Source organism: Pogoniulus pusillus, chromosome 1, assembly GCF_015220805.1.
Source record: "Pogoniulus pusillus isolate bPogPus1 chromosome 1, bPogPus1.pri, whole genome shotgun sequence".
Classification (NCBI taxonomy): Eukaryota; Metazoa; Chordata; class Aves; order Piciformes; family Lybiidae; genus Pogoniulus; species Pogoniulus pusillus.
In genome coordinates, this window is record NC_087264.1 from 30,040,155 (window position 1) to 30,054,972 (window position 14,818).

Sequence of the window (14,818 nt, forward strand, 5' to 3'; positions counted from 1 at the left end):
GACCAAACAGTTGTTGCTGAGGTCTTTTTCAAGGTGCAACTGCTTCTCAGTTTACCCTGCAAAATCTCACTCTACATGTGTGTGCTGATCTGCACAGATTTCTTTACAGAAGACAGAGCTATATTGGTCATGCCTAGTACATTGCCATCCAAGCAGCTGCAAATCCATGTCTTGCCCTCAGGACTGTGTTAAGTTAGGCCTGGGCAATCCCAGGAAAATAACATGTGAAGTTTTTATATATACCCATTTTGATAGACTTTGGCAGGCCAGTGTAAAACTGTCCCTTCTTCCTGCTCTTTAGATATCCAATGGAATACAGTTTGGTTAGTGGTAATTTGATCCCAAATACATAGGAGAGGGACAGTGCTCCTATCTCTGGGGTACTAAGTCTCAGAATTTCTACATCTTGTCCAGCTTTACTTGACAAAGTTCTTTCTTATTTTCACATGCAGTAGCTCAGAAGATTTGAGTCATATGGCCTTGTCTAGGGTGAGAAACACCAACAGTTTAATAAGAGGTGCAGAGGAAACAATTTTGTTGCTTTTAGTCAGGAAGAGTAGCTGGCAGACAAGTAGCTGGCAGCTAGTAGCTAGCTCCTTAATAAAGGGCTATTTAGCCATCCACCTGCAGATCACTTCCTCTAATAAAGAGCAATTCTAAAATTATTGTCATCTACACACTGTATGCATGAAAAAACTGAAGGCCTTGGCTGGGTTCCCAGTTCCACATCACACTATCCAACATGGGACAGACATGAGCTGTCCCCTTGTTGCCATCTCAGCTGAGAAGGGTAAGAACCAAGTAGCTTTGACGCTGAATTCTACTCTTACTCTTGGAGCTCAGGACAGAGCAGTCTGTGCTATGGAAAAATAGAGCTTTTCAGTTTCCAGGGCTGCTAACTTGGCACGTGGTAGGAACGGAGAACTGCAGAGAGACCCTGCTCTGCTATTGCAGGTAGCCATGTTATCTAATCTTTTCCACTAACTGGCCAAAGCTCCATTTTGTAATTAGCCATGGTATCTTTGTACCAGAAGGCCATTTCAAAACATTGCTTTTTCACCTAGAAACCAAACCAAACAACCCCACTCGGAAAATGTTTAAGGAAATAATTTTACCTCTGTTTTATCTGGGGCCTGTTTTTTGGCTGATTTATTGATTGTGTTTATCCTCTAACACCTGTTCATCTATTCATTCATATTCAGTTAAGCAAGATATTTGAACATCTTCAGAAATGAATGTGTGATGATACTGAATATGTGCTGGCAGTGACCTACTGCTATGGATGAACAGTTTGGGTTATCTGAGGAGGGCATTTCCACTGCATTGCCAGGTCTATTAACATAGGGTATATCTTAGGAGTTGAGAGGGTCAAGCCCACTCTTGACAAGCCTATATGGAAGCTGAGGATTTGTTTAGTTTATAATGCATTTTCTTCGTAGGAGGGTGAGGGGCACAAGGAGACCTCAGGGGCAGTGGAATAATGTTAACATTTCCTCTTGTCCTTGCAGGCTCGGGGATCTGGAGGTGGCAGGAGAAGGAATGATGCTGCCTCCCAGGATGATCATGACAAACCCTATGTTTGTGACAGTAAGTAGCACCCAGGCAGCTGATTCTGCTTCCAGCCTGGTCCTACCAGCTCAGTGCACTCAGGGTTTCATAGTTTCCCTTCCAGCGAAATACTCTGCTGCTCTCTGACTTGCATGCTTGCCACCTGTTGCTGCTGCTGTTCTTGGTGGTTTTGCATGGAGGAAATAAAATTAAGTCCTCAGAAAAGCTACACTTCCCTTCGTCCTATAATAAATCATCTCTTCTATTTTCTTTCTCTTTCTTCTTCTCTTTGTCTGGCTTCTCTGCCTTTTGTCTTCCTTTCCCCCATGTAAGATTCACCCTCTATTTCTTTCTCTGTTTCAGACAGTTACAAACAAAAGCATAACTCAAAATTCTCCGATAAAGGTACTTTACCTTTGTTGTATCTCTTCATATATGTTCCTTCAGTCCTTTAAAATCTCACTGGGCCGAATTTCAAAGGTCTTATTCTCATCCTGCACTCAGTGCTCTTGTGGTGTCATCAGGAGTTGAGTCCTCCTAAGAAACAAAGAGAAGTGGAATGCTTTGTTTTGATACCTATTCCCTTTGAATATGGCCATGCTGTTTGACATCTCACAGTGGGACTTCAGATGGAGTAAGGCATTGCCCTAGCTGAAAAATTATACCAGAGCCTAATGCACAGACTGAAAGATAGGAGAGTGTATTATGAGGAAGGAGTCCAATATTTGATACACTGTGTGGTTTTTTGGTAATGGTTTAGTTCTTAGTGCTTTCCTTCTTCTTTTGATAGACTTTTTTGCTTTTTTTGTCATGTGAAGGACACTTACCTACACGCTCTTGAGGTCTTCCATCTTAAAGGCTTACTGTGGGGTTTACATGCAATAATAATTTGTTCTGTGTGGTGCCTTCTATCCTACAATAGGACAATAACCCAACAAAAGAATAGCAGGAGGTCTTCATTTCTGTGATCCAAAAATATTTTGTGGTTTTGAGGACAACTTGAATCCCTCTTTATCCACTGGTTGCATGTCTTGCAATGTTACTGACCTTGAAAGATCAACCATTACTACATCACTCTGTCATGGATTTCTTGTTTAGTTTTTAAAACATGGGAAATTAGGAGCATGGACAGTAAATGAGAACTACCTTCCATATGATCGAATCATATTCTTTTATGGTGGGAGCAGAACAGCGATGCACATGTTGGGATTGGCCTCTGCAAGGAGAATATTCTAAGAGCAACAAGTAGAAGTGGAGAGACCTGTACACAGAATCATGAATGGGAGTGCCTGAACACATGATCAAGGCAGAAGAGCTCTTTAGGATATGAAGAGTCATATTTCTACTGAGATTAAATAGTTTTCATTGTGTGCAGGAAGAACTAAAATGTGTCTTCTAAGCCTTCAATGGGTCTCCAGTCCATATCTTGCTGAAAACTGCATCTTTCCTCTGCCTGGTATATGCATCACTGTCTTTATCTCTTTTCAGAAACATCCTGAAAAATCCATGGACACTTGTCAGTGGTAGTCATTTTGAGCATAATGACTCATTATTGTATGATCTTGTTTTGCTTTAGGATCTTACAGAAAACTCACAACATGCTTAGTAGTGATTTGCACAGTGTGGATAAAACATCTAAGATATCAAAGCAGGCAGCAGAAGTCTGGGCTGAAGTCAAGGCTCTGGTACATCGTTGTGCTGATGGAATTTTACTTTGGCTTAGATTTTGGAACATAAATTTCCACTTCAGTTCTGGAGAGATATAAATTTTCCTATTTAATTTGGCTGATACATCTCATTTCTAGGAAACATAGTTAGAGGTGAGTCATAAAGAGTTTTGGAATGCAGACTTTGCACTGTGACTGCTCCTTTTCCATTGTAGATAGCTAAGAAGAGGGTTATGTGGTAGCAGAACTCTTTTACTTGACTGTGAAGCAGAAGGGAAGAACTGCCCCAGTTGTGATGCCATCATCCTGAAGTAACATCCTGTTCTGTGTACTTTTTCTAGAAATATTGCATAGAATTTGTAGTGCATAACTGGTTTAAGTTGAGGCTTCATCCCTGCTTGGGTAGATTTCTTGAATATTTTTTTCCTTGAAATTATTTGCTAAATATTTTTCTAGGTAAATTTCAATCTAATCATGGTAGGTTAAAAATCGGTTTGGATAATGAAAATGGCAAGGCAGCCTGGTGTGAGATGGGTACAGGCTGGAAATGGAAACAGATCTGAACAGGTCAGCTGCTGTATGAGGCCAAATCCAAACACAACTTGAATAGTTGGCTAGGAGATACCTTAAGGAATAGTCAAAAGTATTACCTGATGAGCAGAGCCATCCTTCTGATGCCAAGGAAGAGAAGTGCAAGATATGCTACCACAAGTGTTCATAATAACCTGGGCATGTGATTTTTAAAGGAGGGATGGAGTGAATGAGTGTACAAATAATTTCCTGTGTAATAAGATTGATGTCATGTCATCAAATGATAAACTGAGGAACTGTGAAATGGTCAATTCTCCTAGAGCAGTCTTCTTAAAAATATTTCTAACATTTTCATGGTGTTTATTTTACATTATTTACCTTTAAAGAAAAGGAAAAAAAAAAGAAAGCTTCTCTGAAGTTTTCTCTAAAAACTTGTATTCTTGTTTGTGCTTGGTTGTAGCACCTGAGCTTTCTGACTCCAGTTGTCTACTTGCTTTAGCAAGAGCAGTTAGTTTGTGCTAAATCTCTGCAAGTTAATAACTTCCCTGCTGTCAATCCTCATTTGTCTGCTTTCATTATTCTCATGTTCCCACAGAGACTTACCTATGTACGTATTTCCACTGTTGTTTTCTGTCCCTCTATCTATGGAAGATTTCCCTTGCCCATCTCTAAAAGGAGTTGCATCTTTCTTTTCCTTTTACCAATAAGTCTTTGTCTCCTTTTAGTTTTATTCCTGCACAAACTGCAATTTTAGCATAACAACTTATGTTTGTATCTTATCCTTTATTCATAGTCCCTCTGAGGCCGAGATATGAATTCAGATCCATTTCTTGTGCAAAATGAGAACTGACTGAAACCTTCCTATGATCTCTGCCGGATCAGTGACTAATGCAACCTTGCATGTACCCAGAGACACTGATCCTGTACTGTTTTGTAGAAGGTGATGTTTTATCAAAACCTTCATTTTCAGGTTTCTCTAGTTATTTAACCTGAATTTGATCTGCTGCAGTTTAAGACCAGCAGTTCTTACTGGATAACAATGTCATCTCTCTATGTCTGGGCTTCTCCCAGATGTGTTTTCTTCAGCTCATTTGCTAAGCTCTTTTCTTTCCTATGAAAAATCACCAAAGGGTCTTATTTAAGTAACAGTGGCCAGGACCAAGTTCCATGTGCTGTTCTGAGCACAGAAGTAGTTCAGAAGATGAATGCTTGATCATTTACATGTACATTACATTTACTTATAGAACTTAGAGATTTATGCACCTTGTTATGTATCGGAGCAAGGTGCAGAGATGGCTGACCTTTTTGGTTGTTGAGTAAACCCTTTTCCAGTGCAAGACTCTTCTCTCCAGTGCTGTCATGTTTCAGTGGCAAAGGAGTTTTCATCCTTGTCCACCATGTGAATTTGTATCTGATATGCCATTTGTTATAGTTTCTTGTGCCTTCTCTGTGTAGTCTTTTTCTTCTCAGGCAGAGTATCTATCATCTTTAGTTTCCTTATTACACTGCTTTGTTTTGTTTATCCTCTGTATTCTTTGTATGCTAGATGTCATATTAATATTTACTAATTATGTTGCTGTTTGAAAAAAATGGTGAATGAAACTAGTATGATATTTAAAACATATTATTCCAATACTTTTGCCAACAATCAGTTCTTTGCATGTTTGATTCTTTCTACTCCACCATTCAAATTTAGGGGGAAAACTGAGCCCCAGATGAACTCCTTCAGGTGCTTGAAGATGCAGAAAGTAGCCTTGTGAAGTTTTAAAACCAGCTAGGCTTCTAATTCTCACTGATTTGAGCTGGAGGTAGTTTAAATCATCCTCCCTCACTACCCTAATACTTTCTGCTTGTATTGTACCTACAGGTCACATAAGGCTAGTCCCCAAGTGGGCACATTGAACTTGACTTTGAATAATTATACAGAAATTGGTTTTGTTTTTAAAAATGTTTGGTCCTACATCCAAATCACTGCAGCTTGAAATATCCTCCTGCTTTTTGTCATCCAATGGAGCACTGAAATATTATTTTGAGGTTACTTTTTTTCTTCCCCATTCCCTTTCAGCACTAAAAATGTTGTAGTTTCTCCCATCAAAAGGCTGGAGTCTTCAGATAGTTCAGGTGATTTAAGATGAATGTATTCCACTGAGCTTCAATGGACGTCCCTTTTTTATTTCCTTAGAAAATCAGTTACACGTTACACTGTTCCAGTATGACTTGCCAAAAGCAATTTCTTGAAGCCTGTTCTTCAGAACTATTTTATTGTGTATGTTCACAAAGTGATGGCTGTAGTAATTACCTTGCTAACTCACTTGCCTTCTTTCTCATCTCCTCAAAACAGACCTGATCCTGTCACACTCATTTTAACAAGCACCTCATTGATTCTCTGGAAAGTTTGCTGGAATACAAAAGGCCTAGAAGATAAATCATAATTAGCTGGATTTTTACCGGTTCTCTGAGACTTAATCTGTTGTCTTAGTTCTTACAGTCCAACACTACTAACTGCTGCTTCTTGGGTCAGACCTTAGGTCAAATATTATAATGACAGGCTGCTTTGAAAATACTTTGGTTAGAGAATTATGTTTTTACATGCTTCTTATAGCTCTCCATCGTGACTTGAGCTTCCCTTTAAACTATTAGTGGTTTAAGCCCTAAAGCATCTCTTGGTATTATCCTTTCTGGTGAATCCCTAAGTAGTTAATAAGCAGTAAGATCTAGAATAAGGTGATTGTTCAGATGAACTCAACAAACAACTGTCACACTGTAGTTGATGTAGTTGACATTGAATACATGATTAGCAGAAACCCCAAGGTTACAAAATACTTTCTTTTTTAAAATATTGAATAACACAGGTTTGGAGTAGAGCACATGGAAAGAGGTGAACAGAGTGGACTCTGATAGTTGAAAGTTTTTCACTTGTACAGGCTGCTTGTGTTCTCCTTTGCTTCTGCTAGCAATTCCCATATTGAAATGTAAACATATATATTGTTGACTTGTGCATGTTTTGTGCTGGAGTTCAGCGTTCCCACGAACTTAATGCAGCAAGGAGATTCAGAGATTTGTCCTCTGGGGGCACTGAAACAAAAACTATTTAGTACTTACACAAAATCTTCAATGAAATAGGTTAGTAAATAGCTGCTCTAAAAGCAGAAGTGTGCAGCATGACTGCGCTGATCAGAGAGGGACAAACGTAATGCCTTGCCATCAGAGGAGGTCAAAACACACGGCTAGCATTTGAGATCTCTAGATGTGCCAGTGTGTATGTAACTGTAACAGGGGAGATTATATTATGAAATTGGCACAAAACAAATAATGTTTGTTTGTTTATTCTGAGTGGAATGAATGGTGGGACAGGAAGATGACTTTGAGGAATGACAGCCTGCCAGCAGTACACTTAAGATTTAGTGTTTGACATGGCCCAGTTGAGAAAGAAGAACAGGAAGCAAAGAAGAAAAGCAAAGAAAGACAATGAGGGGACAAGATTCAGTGACAAGGGAAAAAAAAAAAAAGAGGATAGATGCTCTCCCAATATCCTGCTTCCACTGAAAACATCAGTGGTTTCCTTCTGTCTCATACTGGTGACAGATTGTGCAAAATGTATGTGGAGAGCTGGCTGGAACAGAGCTCACAGCCTGCCAAGGACCAAACGTGTACCAATTTCAAAATGACAGCAATTCAGCCACTAAACACTTGATGAGAAAGTCTTTTAGGTCATAGATTTCTTCAAATCCCCTTTCAAAGCAGGAGACATACTTTATATTGATTTTACTCATTGAGAAATGTAAACAGAGTGAGAATTTGCCTATTCAAAGAGTTGCAGGCTGTTATGGGCCAGAACTCAGAAAATAGCTCTCTTCTATGAAGCATTCAATGCTTGTGATTGTCTGTAGATTGCATTTGGTGCCACAATGCAGTTGTGTAGCATCTTCGTTGCAGATTGGAAGGTTAGTAATGTTCATCATGGGAGGGTGTCTGGTGGCCTAATAAAATCTCTCCATCTTCCCCATTTATGGCATTCGACCTCTACTTCTGTATTGCTGCTTTATTACTCTGCATGTTCCTCAGACAACATTCACATCAGGATTTAGCTAAATCTTTGAATACAGAAGGAGCTGGAGTGGGCTATGCTCTACAAACTCCTGCTGTTTTCATTGGGCTCAGACACCTAATTAAACATCAAGTCAACTTCCCAGTGCTGAGATTCAGGATGAACTCTACTGCATGCAAGGCTGATGAGCCTATCCAGCAAGGAAAATAAAAGATAAAAAAAAGGTCAATGCTTCTGAAAGAAAGGCAAGACCACCCAGTAAAGTTTATGGAAAGCACACTCTCACTTGCTATGTGTGAGCTCCATAGCATTAAGAACTAATCACCGGTATACTTTTTTGGACTGGGAAAACCAGTTCAGCTTATGCTTTTGTCAGCTGAGAGAATGAAAAATGTGTGATGTGAGCACTGGTCTGGATGCTAGAACTCAAGAATTCCAGTCCTGGTAATGACAAAAATCACTGTGTGGGCAAATCACTTAACCCCTCTGTGATTCTCCTTTTTTTCAGAAGCGAAATTAGAATAGTATTTCCCACTCAGGAATGTGGAGGAAGATGAATGTTTGAAAAGACAATCTTGCAGTGGGAAGACTTATGTAAGAGCTAAGTGTTTATTAATGATAGCCCTTTTATAGAAACTACTTCTTAGCACAATGATATGGTAGATTAATAAAATGTACTGTATCTGGAATATAAGAGATTAAGGTGAACCAGGAAGATCAAACATGTTGGAGAAACCATGAAGTTTTGACTTAGCTTTTGTCCCAGCTGAAGCCGACGATTCTTTTCCCTGACTAATTCCATGACACCTTTTTCTCTCTGCAAAAGTCTAATTTGCCTGAGAAATAGGAAATCTCTGCAGTTTCATCTGATGGACTTTTTCCCTGACAGAATGTGAATTCAAAAGGCAAAAAAGTCTAGACACTTAGAAAAAAATCTGATGGAAGCTGCAAATCTTTGGCCCTACAAAAGATCTCCTGAGATTGTGTAAGCAGAATGCCTTTGCCTCAGCTCTGATTATAAAGTCCTCCAAATTACGTTTTAGTTAGGCATGTCTCAGCTTGCTTCTTCCCTTGAAGGCAATTGCAAAGAGTTTAGGCAGCAGGAAGGACTGAGCTGCAGAATTACTACTGCCTCTGTTTGTATTGATACTTGCCCTTTTTTCCTGGTGAAGTTGAAACTACTCTTTTTTTGTGTGTTTTTCCCTGGAGAAGGGCAAGTCTGCAGACTCATCTGATCTCTGACACCATTCTAAACTCTGCAGCTAAAATTTCTGTAGGATCGTGTAGGGAATGGAAGCAAGGCCACAGCCTTGGAATTTCTTTCAGGGAATGCAAGTTCGCTTTTGTGTACCGAGGGAGAAAATTACAGGAGACCTCTATTTAGAGCTAGAATTGTGGGCATGTTTTCGGGCAGAGCTGAATGAAATAAAGTTTCTAGAAATATTTTTGGTTTGAAATTTAAAACTCCCTCTCACAGCTAAATGGGACTGGGTTTTAGAGCTTGCCTGATTTTGCAGCTAGGTTAACATTAGCACAGGATCAAGCTGTATGAGAGCAAGACCGAGCTGGTGGCGCCTCCTTTCTCAGAAGAGTGCTGTTCACTTGAGAGTGCCCTGAAAGTAACAAGACAGAAGTTCTTGAGCAGTATCAGTAATTCATAGCAGAAGAGTTCTTTCTTAGCTTTCATCTTCAAATGTGCACAAGCAAGGGGGATAGATTAGGATACTTCATATGATAAATGATCTGCAAGAAATATAAATCATAGAATGGGCTGGGCTGGAAGGGACTTCTATAGGTCATCTAGTCTGGCCTCCCTGCAGTCAGCAGGGACATCCCCATTAGACTTGGGGATCCCTTGCCATTCTAGGAAATGCTGTAACAGTTGTGCAATTAGGGGGGTTTATCTTTCAGAAATTATTTAAACAATGAGCATTTTGTAAACTCTTACCAATTTGGTGATTACTTCTGTACTACACTATTCCCACTATTCAGAAAGTGGAGACTGGATATTTTATTGTTTGACTCTGTCCATTTCTTGTCCTTTGCTCTGTAGGACCACAGAGGAGGAGGAGTAGTAATTTCCCTCTCTAGAATGCATTAGAAGAATGCATGGCTGGTACTAGAAAAAGGAAGACCAAACTGACATTTTGTGGAGAGCATGTGTCTAACAGCAGTCTAGTTCAAAATGTCAGGCAATAGAGTTAGGTTTATATATGAAACAAGGGCAAATGCTTCAAATAATGGATGTGCATACAAATCTGGGCATTTTATTTCTCCCCAGCTTTCCCCTTCTTCCTCCTGCAGGAATTCTCATTTCTGAACCAAAGGTATTTGAAGACTTAAAAACGGGTGGCTAAGGATGCATTACATTTGGAAAAACCTTTTGTGATGACTGTGTGATCATCACCTTGCACACTGGAGAAAGCAAGGATAAAAGTAATATTCCAGATCACTCATTCATACCAAGAGGTTGTTTTACATGTTCTAATAAGGCAAAGTATTTTTCTTTCAGGGAGTTTGCAAATCAGCTAGAAGAAACAGAGAATGAATTATGTTATCGTGATAGGCTTCAAGTTAGTTTTCTATCACCTCTTCCAGAATATGGACCATCAGTTGGCTTTTTGTGAGTAGTAGCAGAAAGGTATAATAATGAAAGTTTTACTTATATGTAAATAAATAACTAGGATTATTTTTTAAATGTATTTTTTGTTTTGTTTCCTTAATGAATCCTGGGACACATTCTCTGACTCAGGTGTAATTATCTATATACATTGTGGGATATATTTTCAGCCTTGGGCCTGAGTTAAGTTCTTAGGAGTGGATGATGACTTCCTCCTTGGAGACTTTTGCAAGGGGCCTGGAAAGAAGACACAGAATTTGAGACTGTTGGGTTCTCTTCTTTCTTCTGGCACCTCTTCCTTCACCTTTCTAAGGAAGCTATGCAGGACAGGCAGGACATTTATTCTTTTGTGAAGTACTTGAGGTTATTGAAGCTAATAAAGTGACTGAAAATGTGTTTGAAGTGAAAATTTGCAGTAAGGGCAATAAGCTTCTTTGCCATTGTTTCCTAATCTTTTAAAATGGCTGTAATTGTATTTGCTAGACAGATCAGCTGTATAAAAGAAAATGGTTGTTCAGAGACTGCTTTGAAGATGAAAAGAGATAACTTTTAGAGAGAATAACATGAATTAAAAACTTTATAGTAGCTGAATTTGTTTGTAATGAACCTTATGATTAAGCTTGCCCTTATGTTGAGCTCCCTGTGAACATGTAGACCTTTCATCACCCTAAATTATTTGATGCTCTTCTTAGTATCTGTTGATTTAGCCCTAAAGGAAAAGTTCAGGAGGATTTTCTGTCACACATTTTATTATTTATTGGGATGCTGAATATGAAGATTACCTGGGCAAACAAGTATTGCTAGCACATGTTCTTCTGGCAAGAAACTGGGCCTGATTTTCATCTCTTTGGCTTGAGTAGGAATCTGTGAATAAAGCTGTTTATTCACGTAGTATATTTATTACAGAAAGCCTTTCTTATTTATAAAACCCCCTACTGTTTCCTTTTTCTAGAGATCAGTAATGAAGAAAATAATGTCCTTTCTTCTCGGGCCTGTTCCAACCACCTTGCACTGTGCAACAACATCGGAACTGATGTTCCATTTAATTTTGTGTGCCATCTTATTAGTAATCTTAACAGAGGAGATCAGGGCTGTATGAGCTGCAGAAACTGAATGTATGTTTGCATAGGTCTGTAGGAAGGACTGCTGGCAGCACAGTGGGGAGAAGCTGGTTTGGGATCCTGCAGCTGCAGGTTTTGCCTTCTGTCTCCTTTCACCAGTATTGGTTTGAAGAGTGTTGGGCAGACATGTGGAATGTGTGATGCTGCTCTCAGGGGGAGAAAGGAACATTTTTTGGGAGGATGTGGCTACTGCTGCACATCACACTGATATTTCCATTCTTTCTTCCCCTCCCTCGTGTCTTCTTTCTTCCAGTCTGTGGCAAGCGTTACAAGAACAGGCCTGGGCTGAGCTATCACTATGCTCATACCCACCTCGCCAGTGAAGAGGGTGATGAAGCCCGTGAGCAGGAGACTCGCTCTTCCCCTGTCCACAGAAATGAAAACCACAAACGTGAGTAGTATTTTCCCTTTGCCTTTGAGATCCTTTCCAGGGATGTTGCTCCACCCTGTCTTTGCCTTGTGGAGGCTCACGTGATTGCCTGGTTCTGTCTTGAGTGATTGGGACCTGGATGCTTGGAGCTAATCAGCTGCAGCTCACACGGGCGCTGGCTCAGCTAGTCAGAAATTCATTTCAAACCCAGCATTATCTCTGCAGCAAGTCACTTTTCCATTACTGCTCCTGTGGGGAGGAGGTAGCAAGGAGTGAGGGAAAAAGAAGAGATGCCCGACCTGCCCAGTGGCTGTTAGCAGGGATGTTAAGGAAGTACACATCCAGTAGTTTGATAGGGTTACCTTTATTTTGCCTTTGAATATGAGACATTTATCCATGTCTCAGGTTTTTAGGTATGAAATTCATAGCACCTGTGTCTCCTTCCCAATTGGCTTTGCCTTCAACTTCACCAGAAGTTGCTTCTTGGTTACAGTTTGGGAAAATCTATTTAAAAAATGCCAGTACTGGTCTGCAAGGAGGAGAGCTGGAATATGGAAGAAGAGCTATATGCCTAGATCCCCCACACTCTGATACAGGGCTGCAAGAAATCTTAGTGGTCCATATGGCCCTATTTGACTGTGCTGCTTAGAATAAGAATTGAGAGTCAAGGAAACTGTGTTTTATTACTGATTTTTTTTTCAAGTCTCTAAGCCCCTGTTTCTGAGTTTTCTAGTGTGCAGTACTATATGATGTTTGACTTCACCTTGGGATTTGTGTAGATAGCTTTGTTCACTTTGGAAAAGTCCTTTGACATCACCATGTGAACTCTGTAGTCCTTGTTTGAAGTAATTGACAACATAGAGAAAGCAATAAAATGCTTATGGGGAAAAAATGTCCAGTCAGACTTTCCAAAATTGTTAAGAACTGGAAGAAATATGGAAGTAGGAAACGTTTTCTTTGAGAGGCATAATTGATAATTGTCCCCAGGGATGTGTGGGAGAGGGTTTCTTTCCTCCAAAGCATCTGCTACTAGCCACTGTCTGAGCTTGAAGGGCCATTGAGCGTGATTCCATTTGGCGGACCCTATGTATTTGTCACTTTTATGCTCCACATTTTAGTTATTTGTGTTTTGTAGGTTCACAATGAAGGTAATGTTGACTCCTCCAGCTGTTGATAAGCTTGAGCAGTCAATGCACTAAGAGGGACTGCTTGGGCAGGCTGGAGAATGTCAGTGTTCAGCCAGTAGCTTTTGTTTACCTACTATTTACATCATCTCTGTTGTCTTTTTTTTTTCCTGTGTTGGCCATAGTCAGTAATAGTTGCATACCTGAGAAGCCTATTTCAAACCTGTATTGAATTAATATTAATAATGGCCCTGCCCAGGTGTCCAGACAAAGAAAGGTAATGTCCTCTGCCTTTCAGCTTGTCATAGAGGCCAAGGGCAATGGAATCACAGAATGGGTTAGGTTGGAAGGGACCTCAAAGATCATCTAGTTCCAAGCCCCTGTCATAGGCAGGGACACCTCCCACTAGAACAGGTTGCCCAAGGCTTCATCCAACCTGGCCTTGAACACTTCCAGGGAGGAAGCATCCATGATCTCTCTGGGCAACCTGTTCCAGTGTTTCGCCACCCTCACTGTAAAGAACTTCTTCCTAACATCCAGTTTAAATCTTCCTTCTGCCAGTTTAAACCCATTACTCCTCAACCTGTCATTACAAGACCTTATAAATAGTCTCTACCCGGCCTTCCTGTAGCTCCCCTTAAGATACTGGAAGGCCACAATCTCAATCTTTATGTTTCCAGTGCTTTGGAAATGCTAGAAGTTAGCAAGAAGAGAAACTAGAAAAGCTGTGGTGAGGTTAGGAGCAGCCAGCACCCATGAAAGGAAAGGTGCATTCTACACTATGAGAAAGTATAGAGCTCTGCGGGTTCCACCAGAGCTCATGTGTGATGCATGCAGCAGAGGGAAGCTGCTGATGCACAGAACCCAAAACAGACAGAAGGTTTAGAGCCAGTGGAGTAAACCACTCTGAGGTCTCGCAACCAGCCAGGAGCCAGTGAGGTACAGACAACAGCCATGTGAATGTGAAGATCACCCCCAGTGAAAGTCCCAGATCCCAAAAGGCTTAGCTGTCGCAGTGGCTGTTTGTTCCTTTTTGCCTGTTTGTTTACAGCCTTGAGCTCAGCTCTTGCATCTTTGCTCTTTCACTTGGTGATATTTAATTTATGCTGCCATTTATCTTCCATGCGAATGCTAATTGTCCACATTGCTAATGTGCAGTCATTAAATGGTCCCTTTGTACAGGAGGATGGTGGGGAGCCAGAGCATCAGATCCTTCCTCTCCCCTAAGAACTGCTAGGCATGTGTTATGAATTAGATTTGACAGGTCTGCAGTGTCACAGGGCTCAGGCTTCAGGAATCCTCTCTGCATGGGCTTGGGGTGTGGGGTGTGGGGGTAAGGGTACGAGGGAAGGTGTGTGTGTGGGGGGGGGGGGCGGATGTTAATCCAAACAGCTAATCCGCAACCTACTGAACAGGAGGACCAGAGATATGGCACAGACCAGGGTCTGCTTATTTGCTTAGCATGTGTCAGAGAGATATGAGCAGCCTGATTTAGAAAAGGCAAGGCAAATTCAAGCCAGCCATTTGGAATTTGCTGTGCTGTGGGAGGTGAGTGCTGGGTCAGCGTAGTTCAGGCGGGTGGCTTCAGTGTGAACCTCCTGCCTTCCTACTCACATTTCTCTGCAGCCTCTGCTCCTGTGGTAACGAGCAGCCATGCTGATGCAGGAGAGACTTTTTGGAGCATGACTTCCATAAGATTCAGCTATTGATGCCCTGGCTGGTGCCAGTTCAAGAGCTGATGGTCTCTTGTCTTTCACCATAACCAGTCCCCTTTATCTTTGCTCTTCTG

The 14,818-nt window shown here is 40.8% G+C and overlaps 1 protein-coding gene across 10 annotated transcripts in view; it reads left to right on the plus strand.

Annotated features, from left to right (window-relative positions):
• Positions 1-14,818, plus strand: part of DPF3 (double PHD fingers 3) — a 188,840-nt gene that overhangs the window by 131,662 nt on the left and 42,360 nt on the right. For all 10 annotated transcript variants that reach the window (XR_010303034.1, XR_010303031.1, XM_064147092.1 and 7 more), the window contains 2 exons: positions 1,509-1,587; positions 11,789-11,926. Coding sequence is in view for 8 of the 10 variants with exons in the window: in XM_064147092.1 (XP_064003162.1) it covers positions 1,509-1,587; positions 11,789-11,926 (217 nt within the window). In the remaining 2 variants the exon portion in view is untranslated. The remainder of the gene's footprint in view (positions 1-1,508; positions 1,588-11,788; positions 11,927-14,818) is intronic.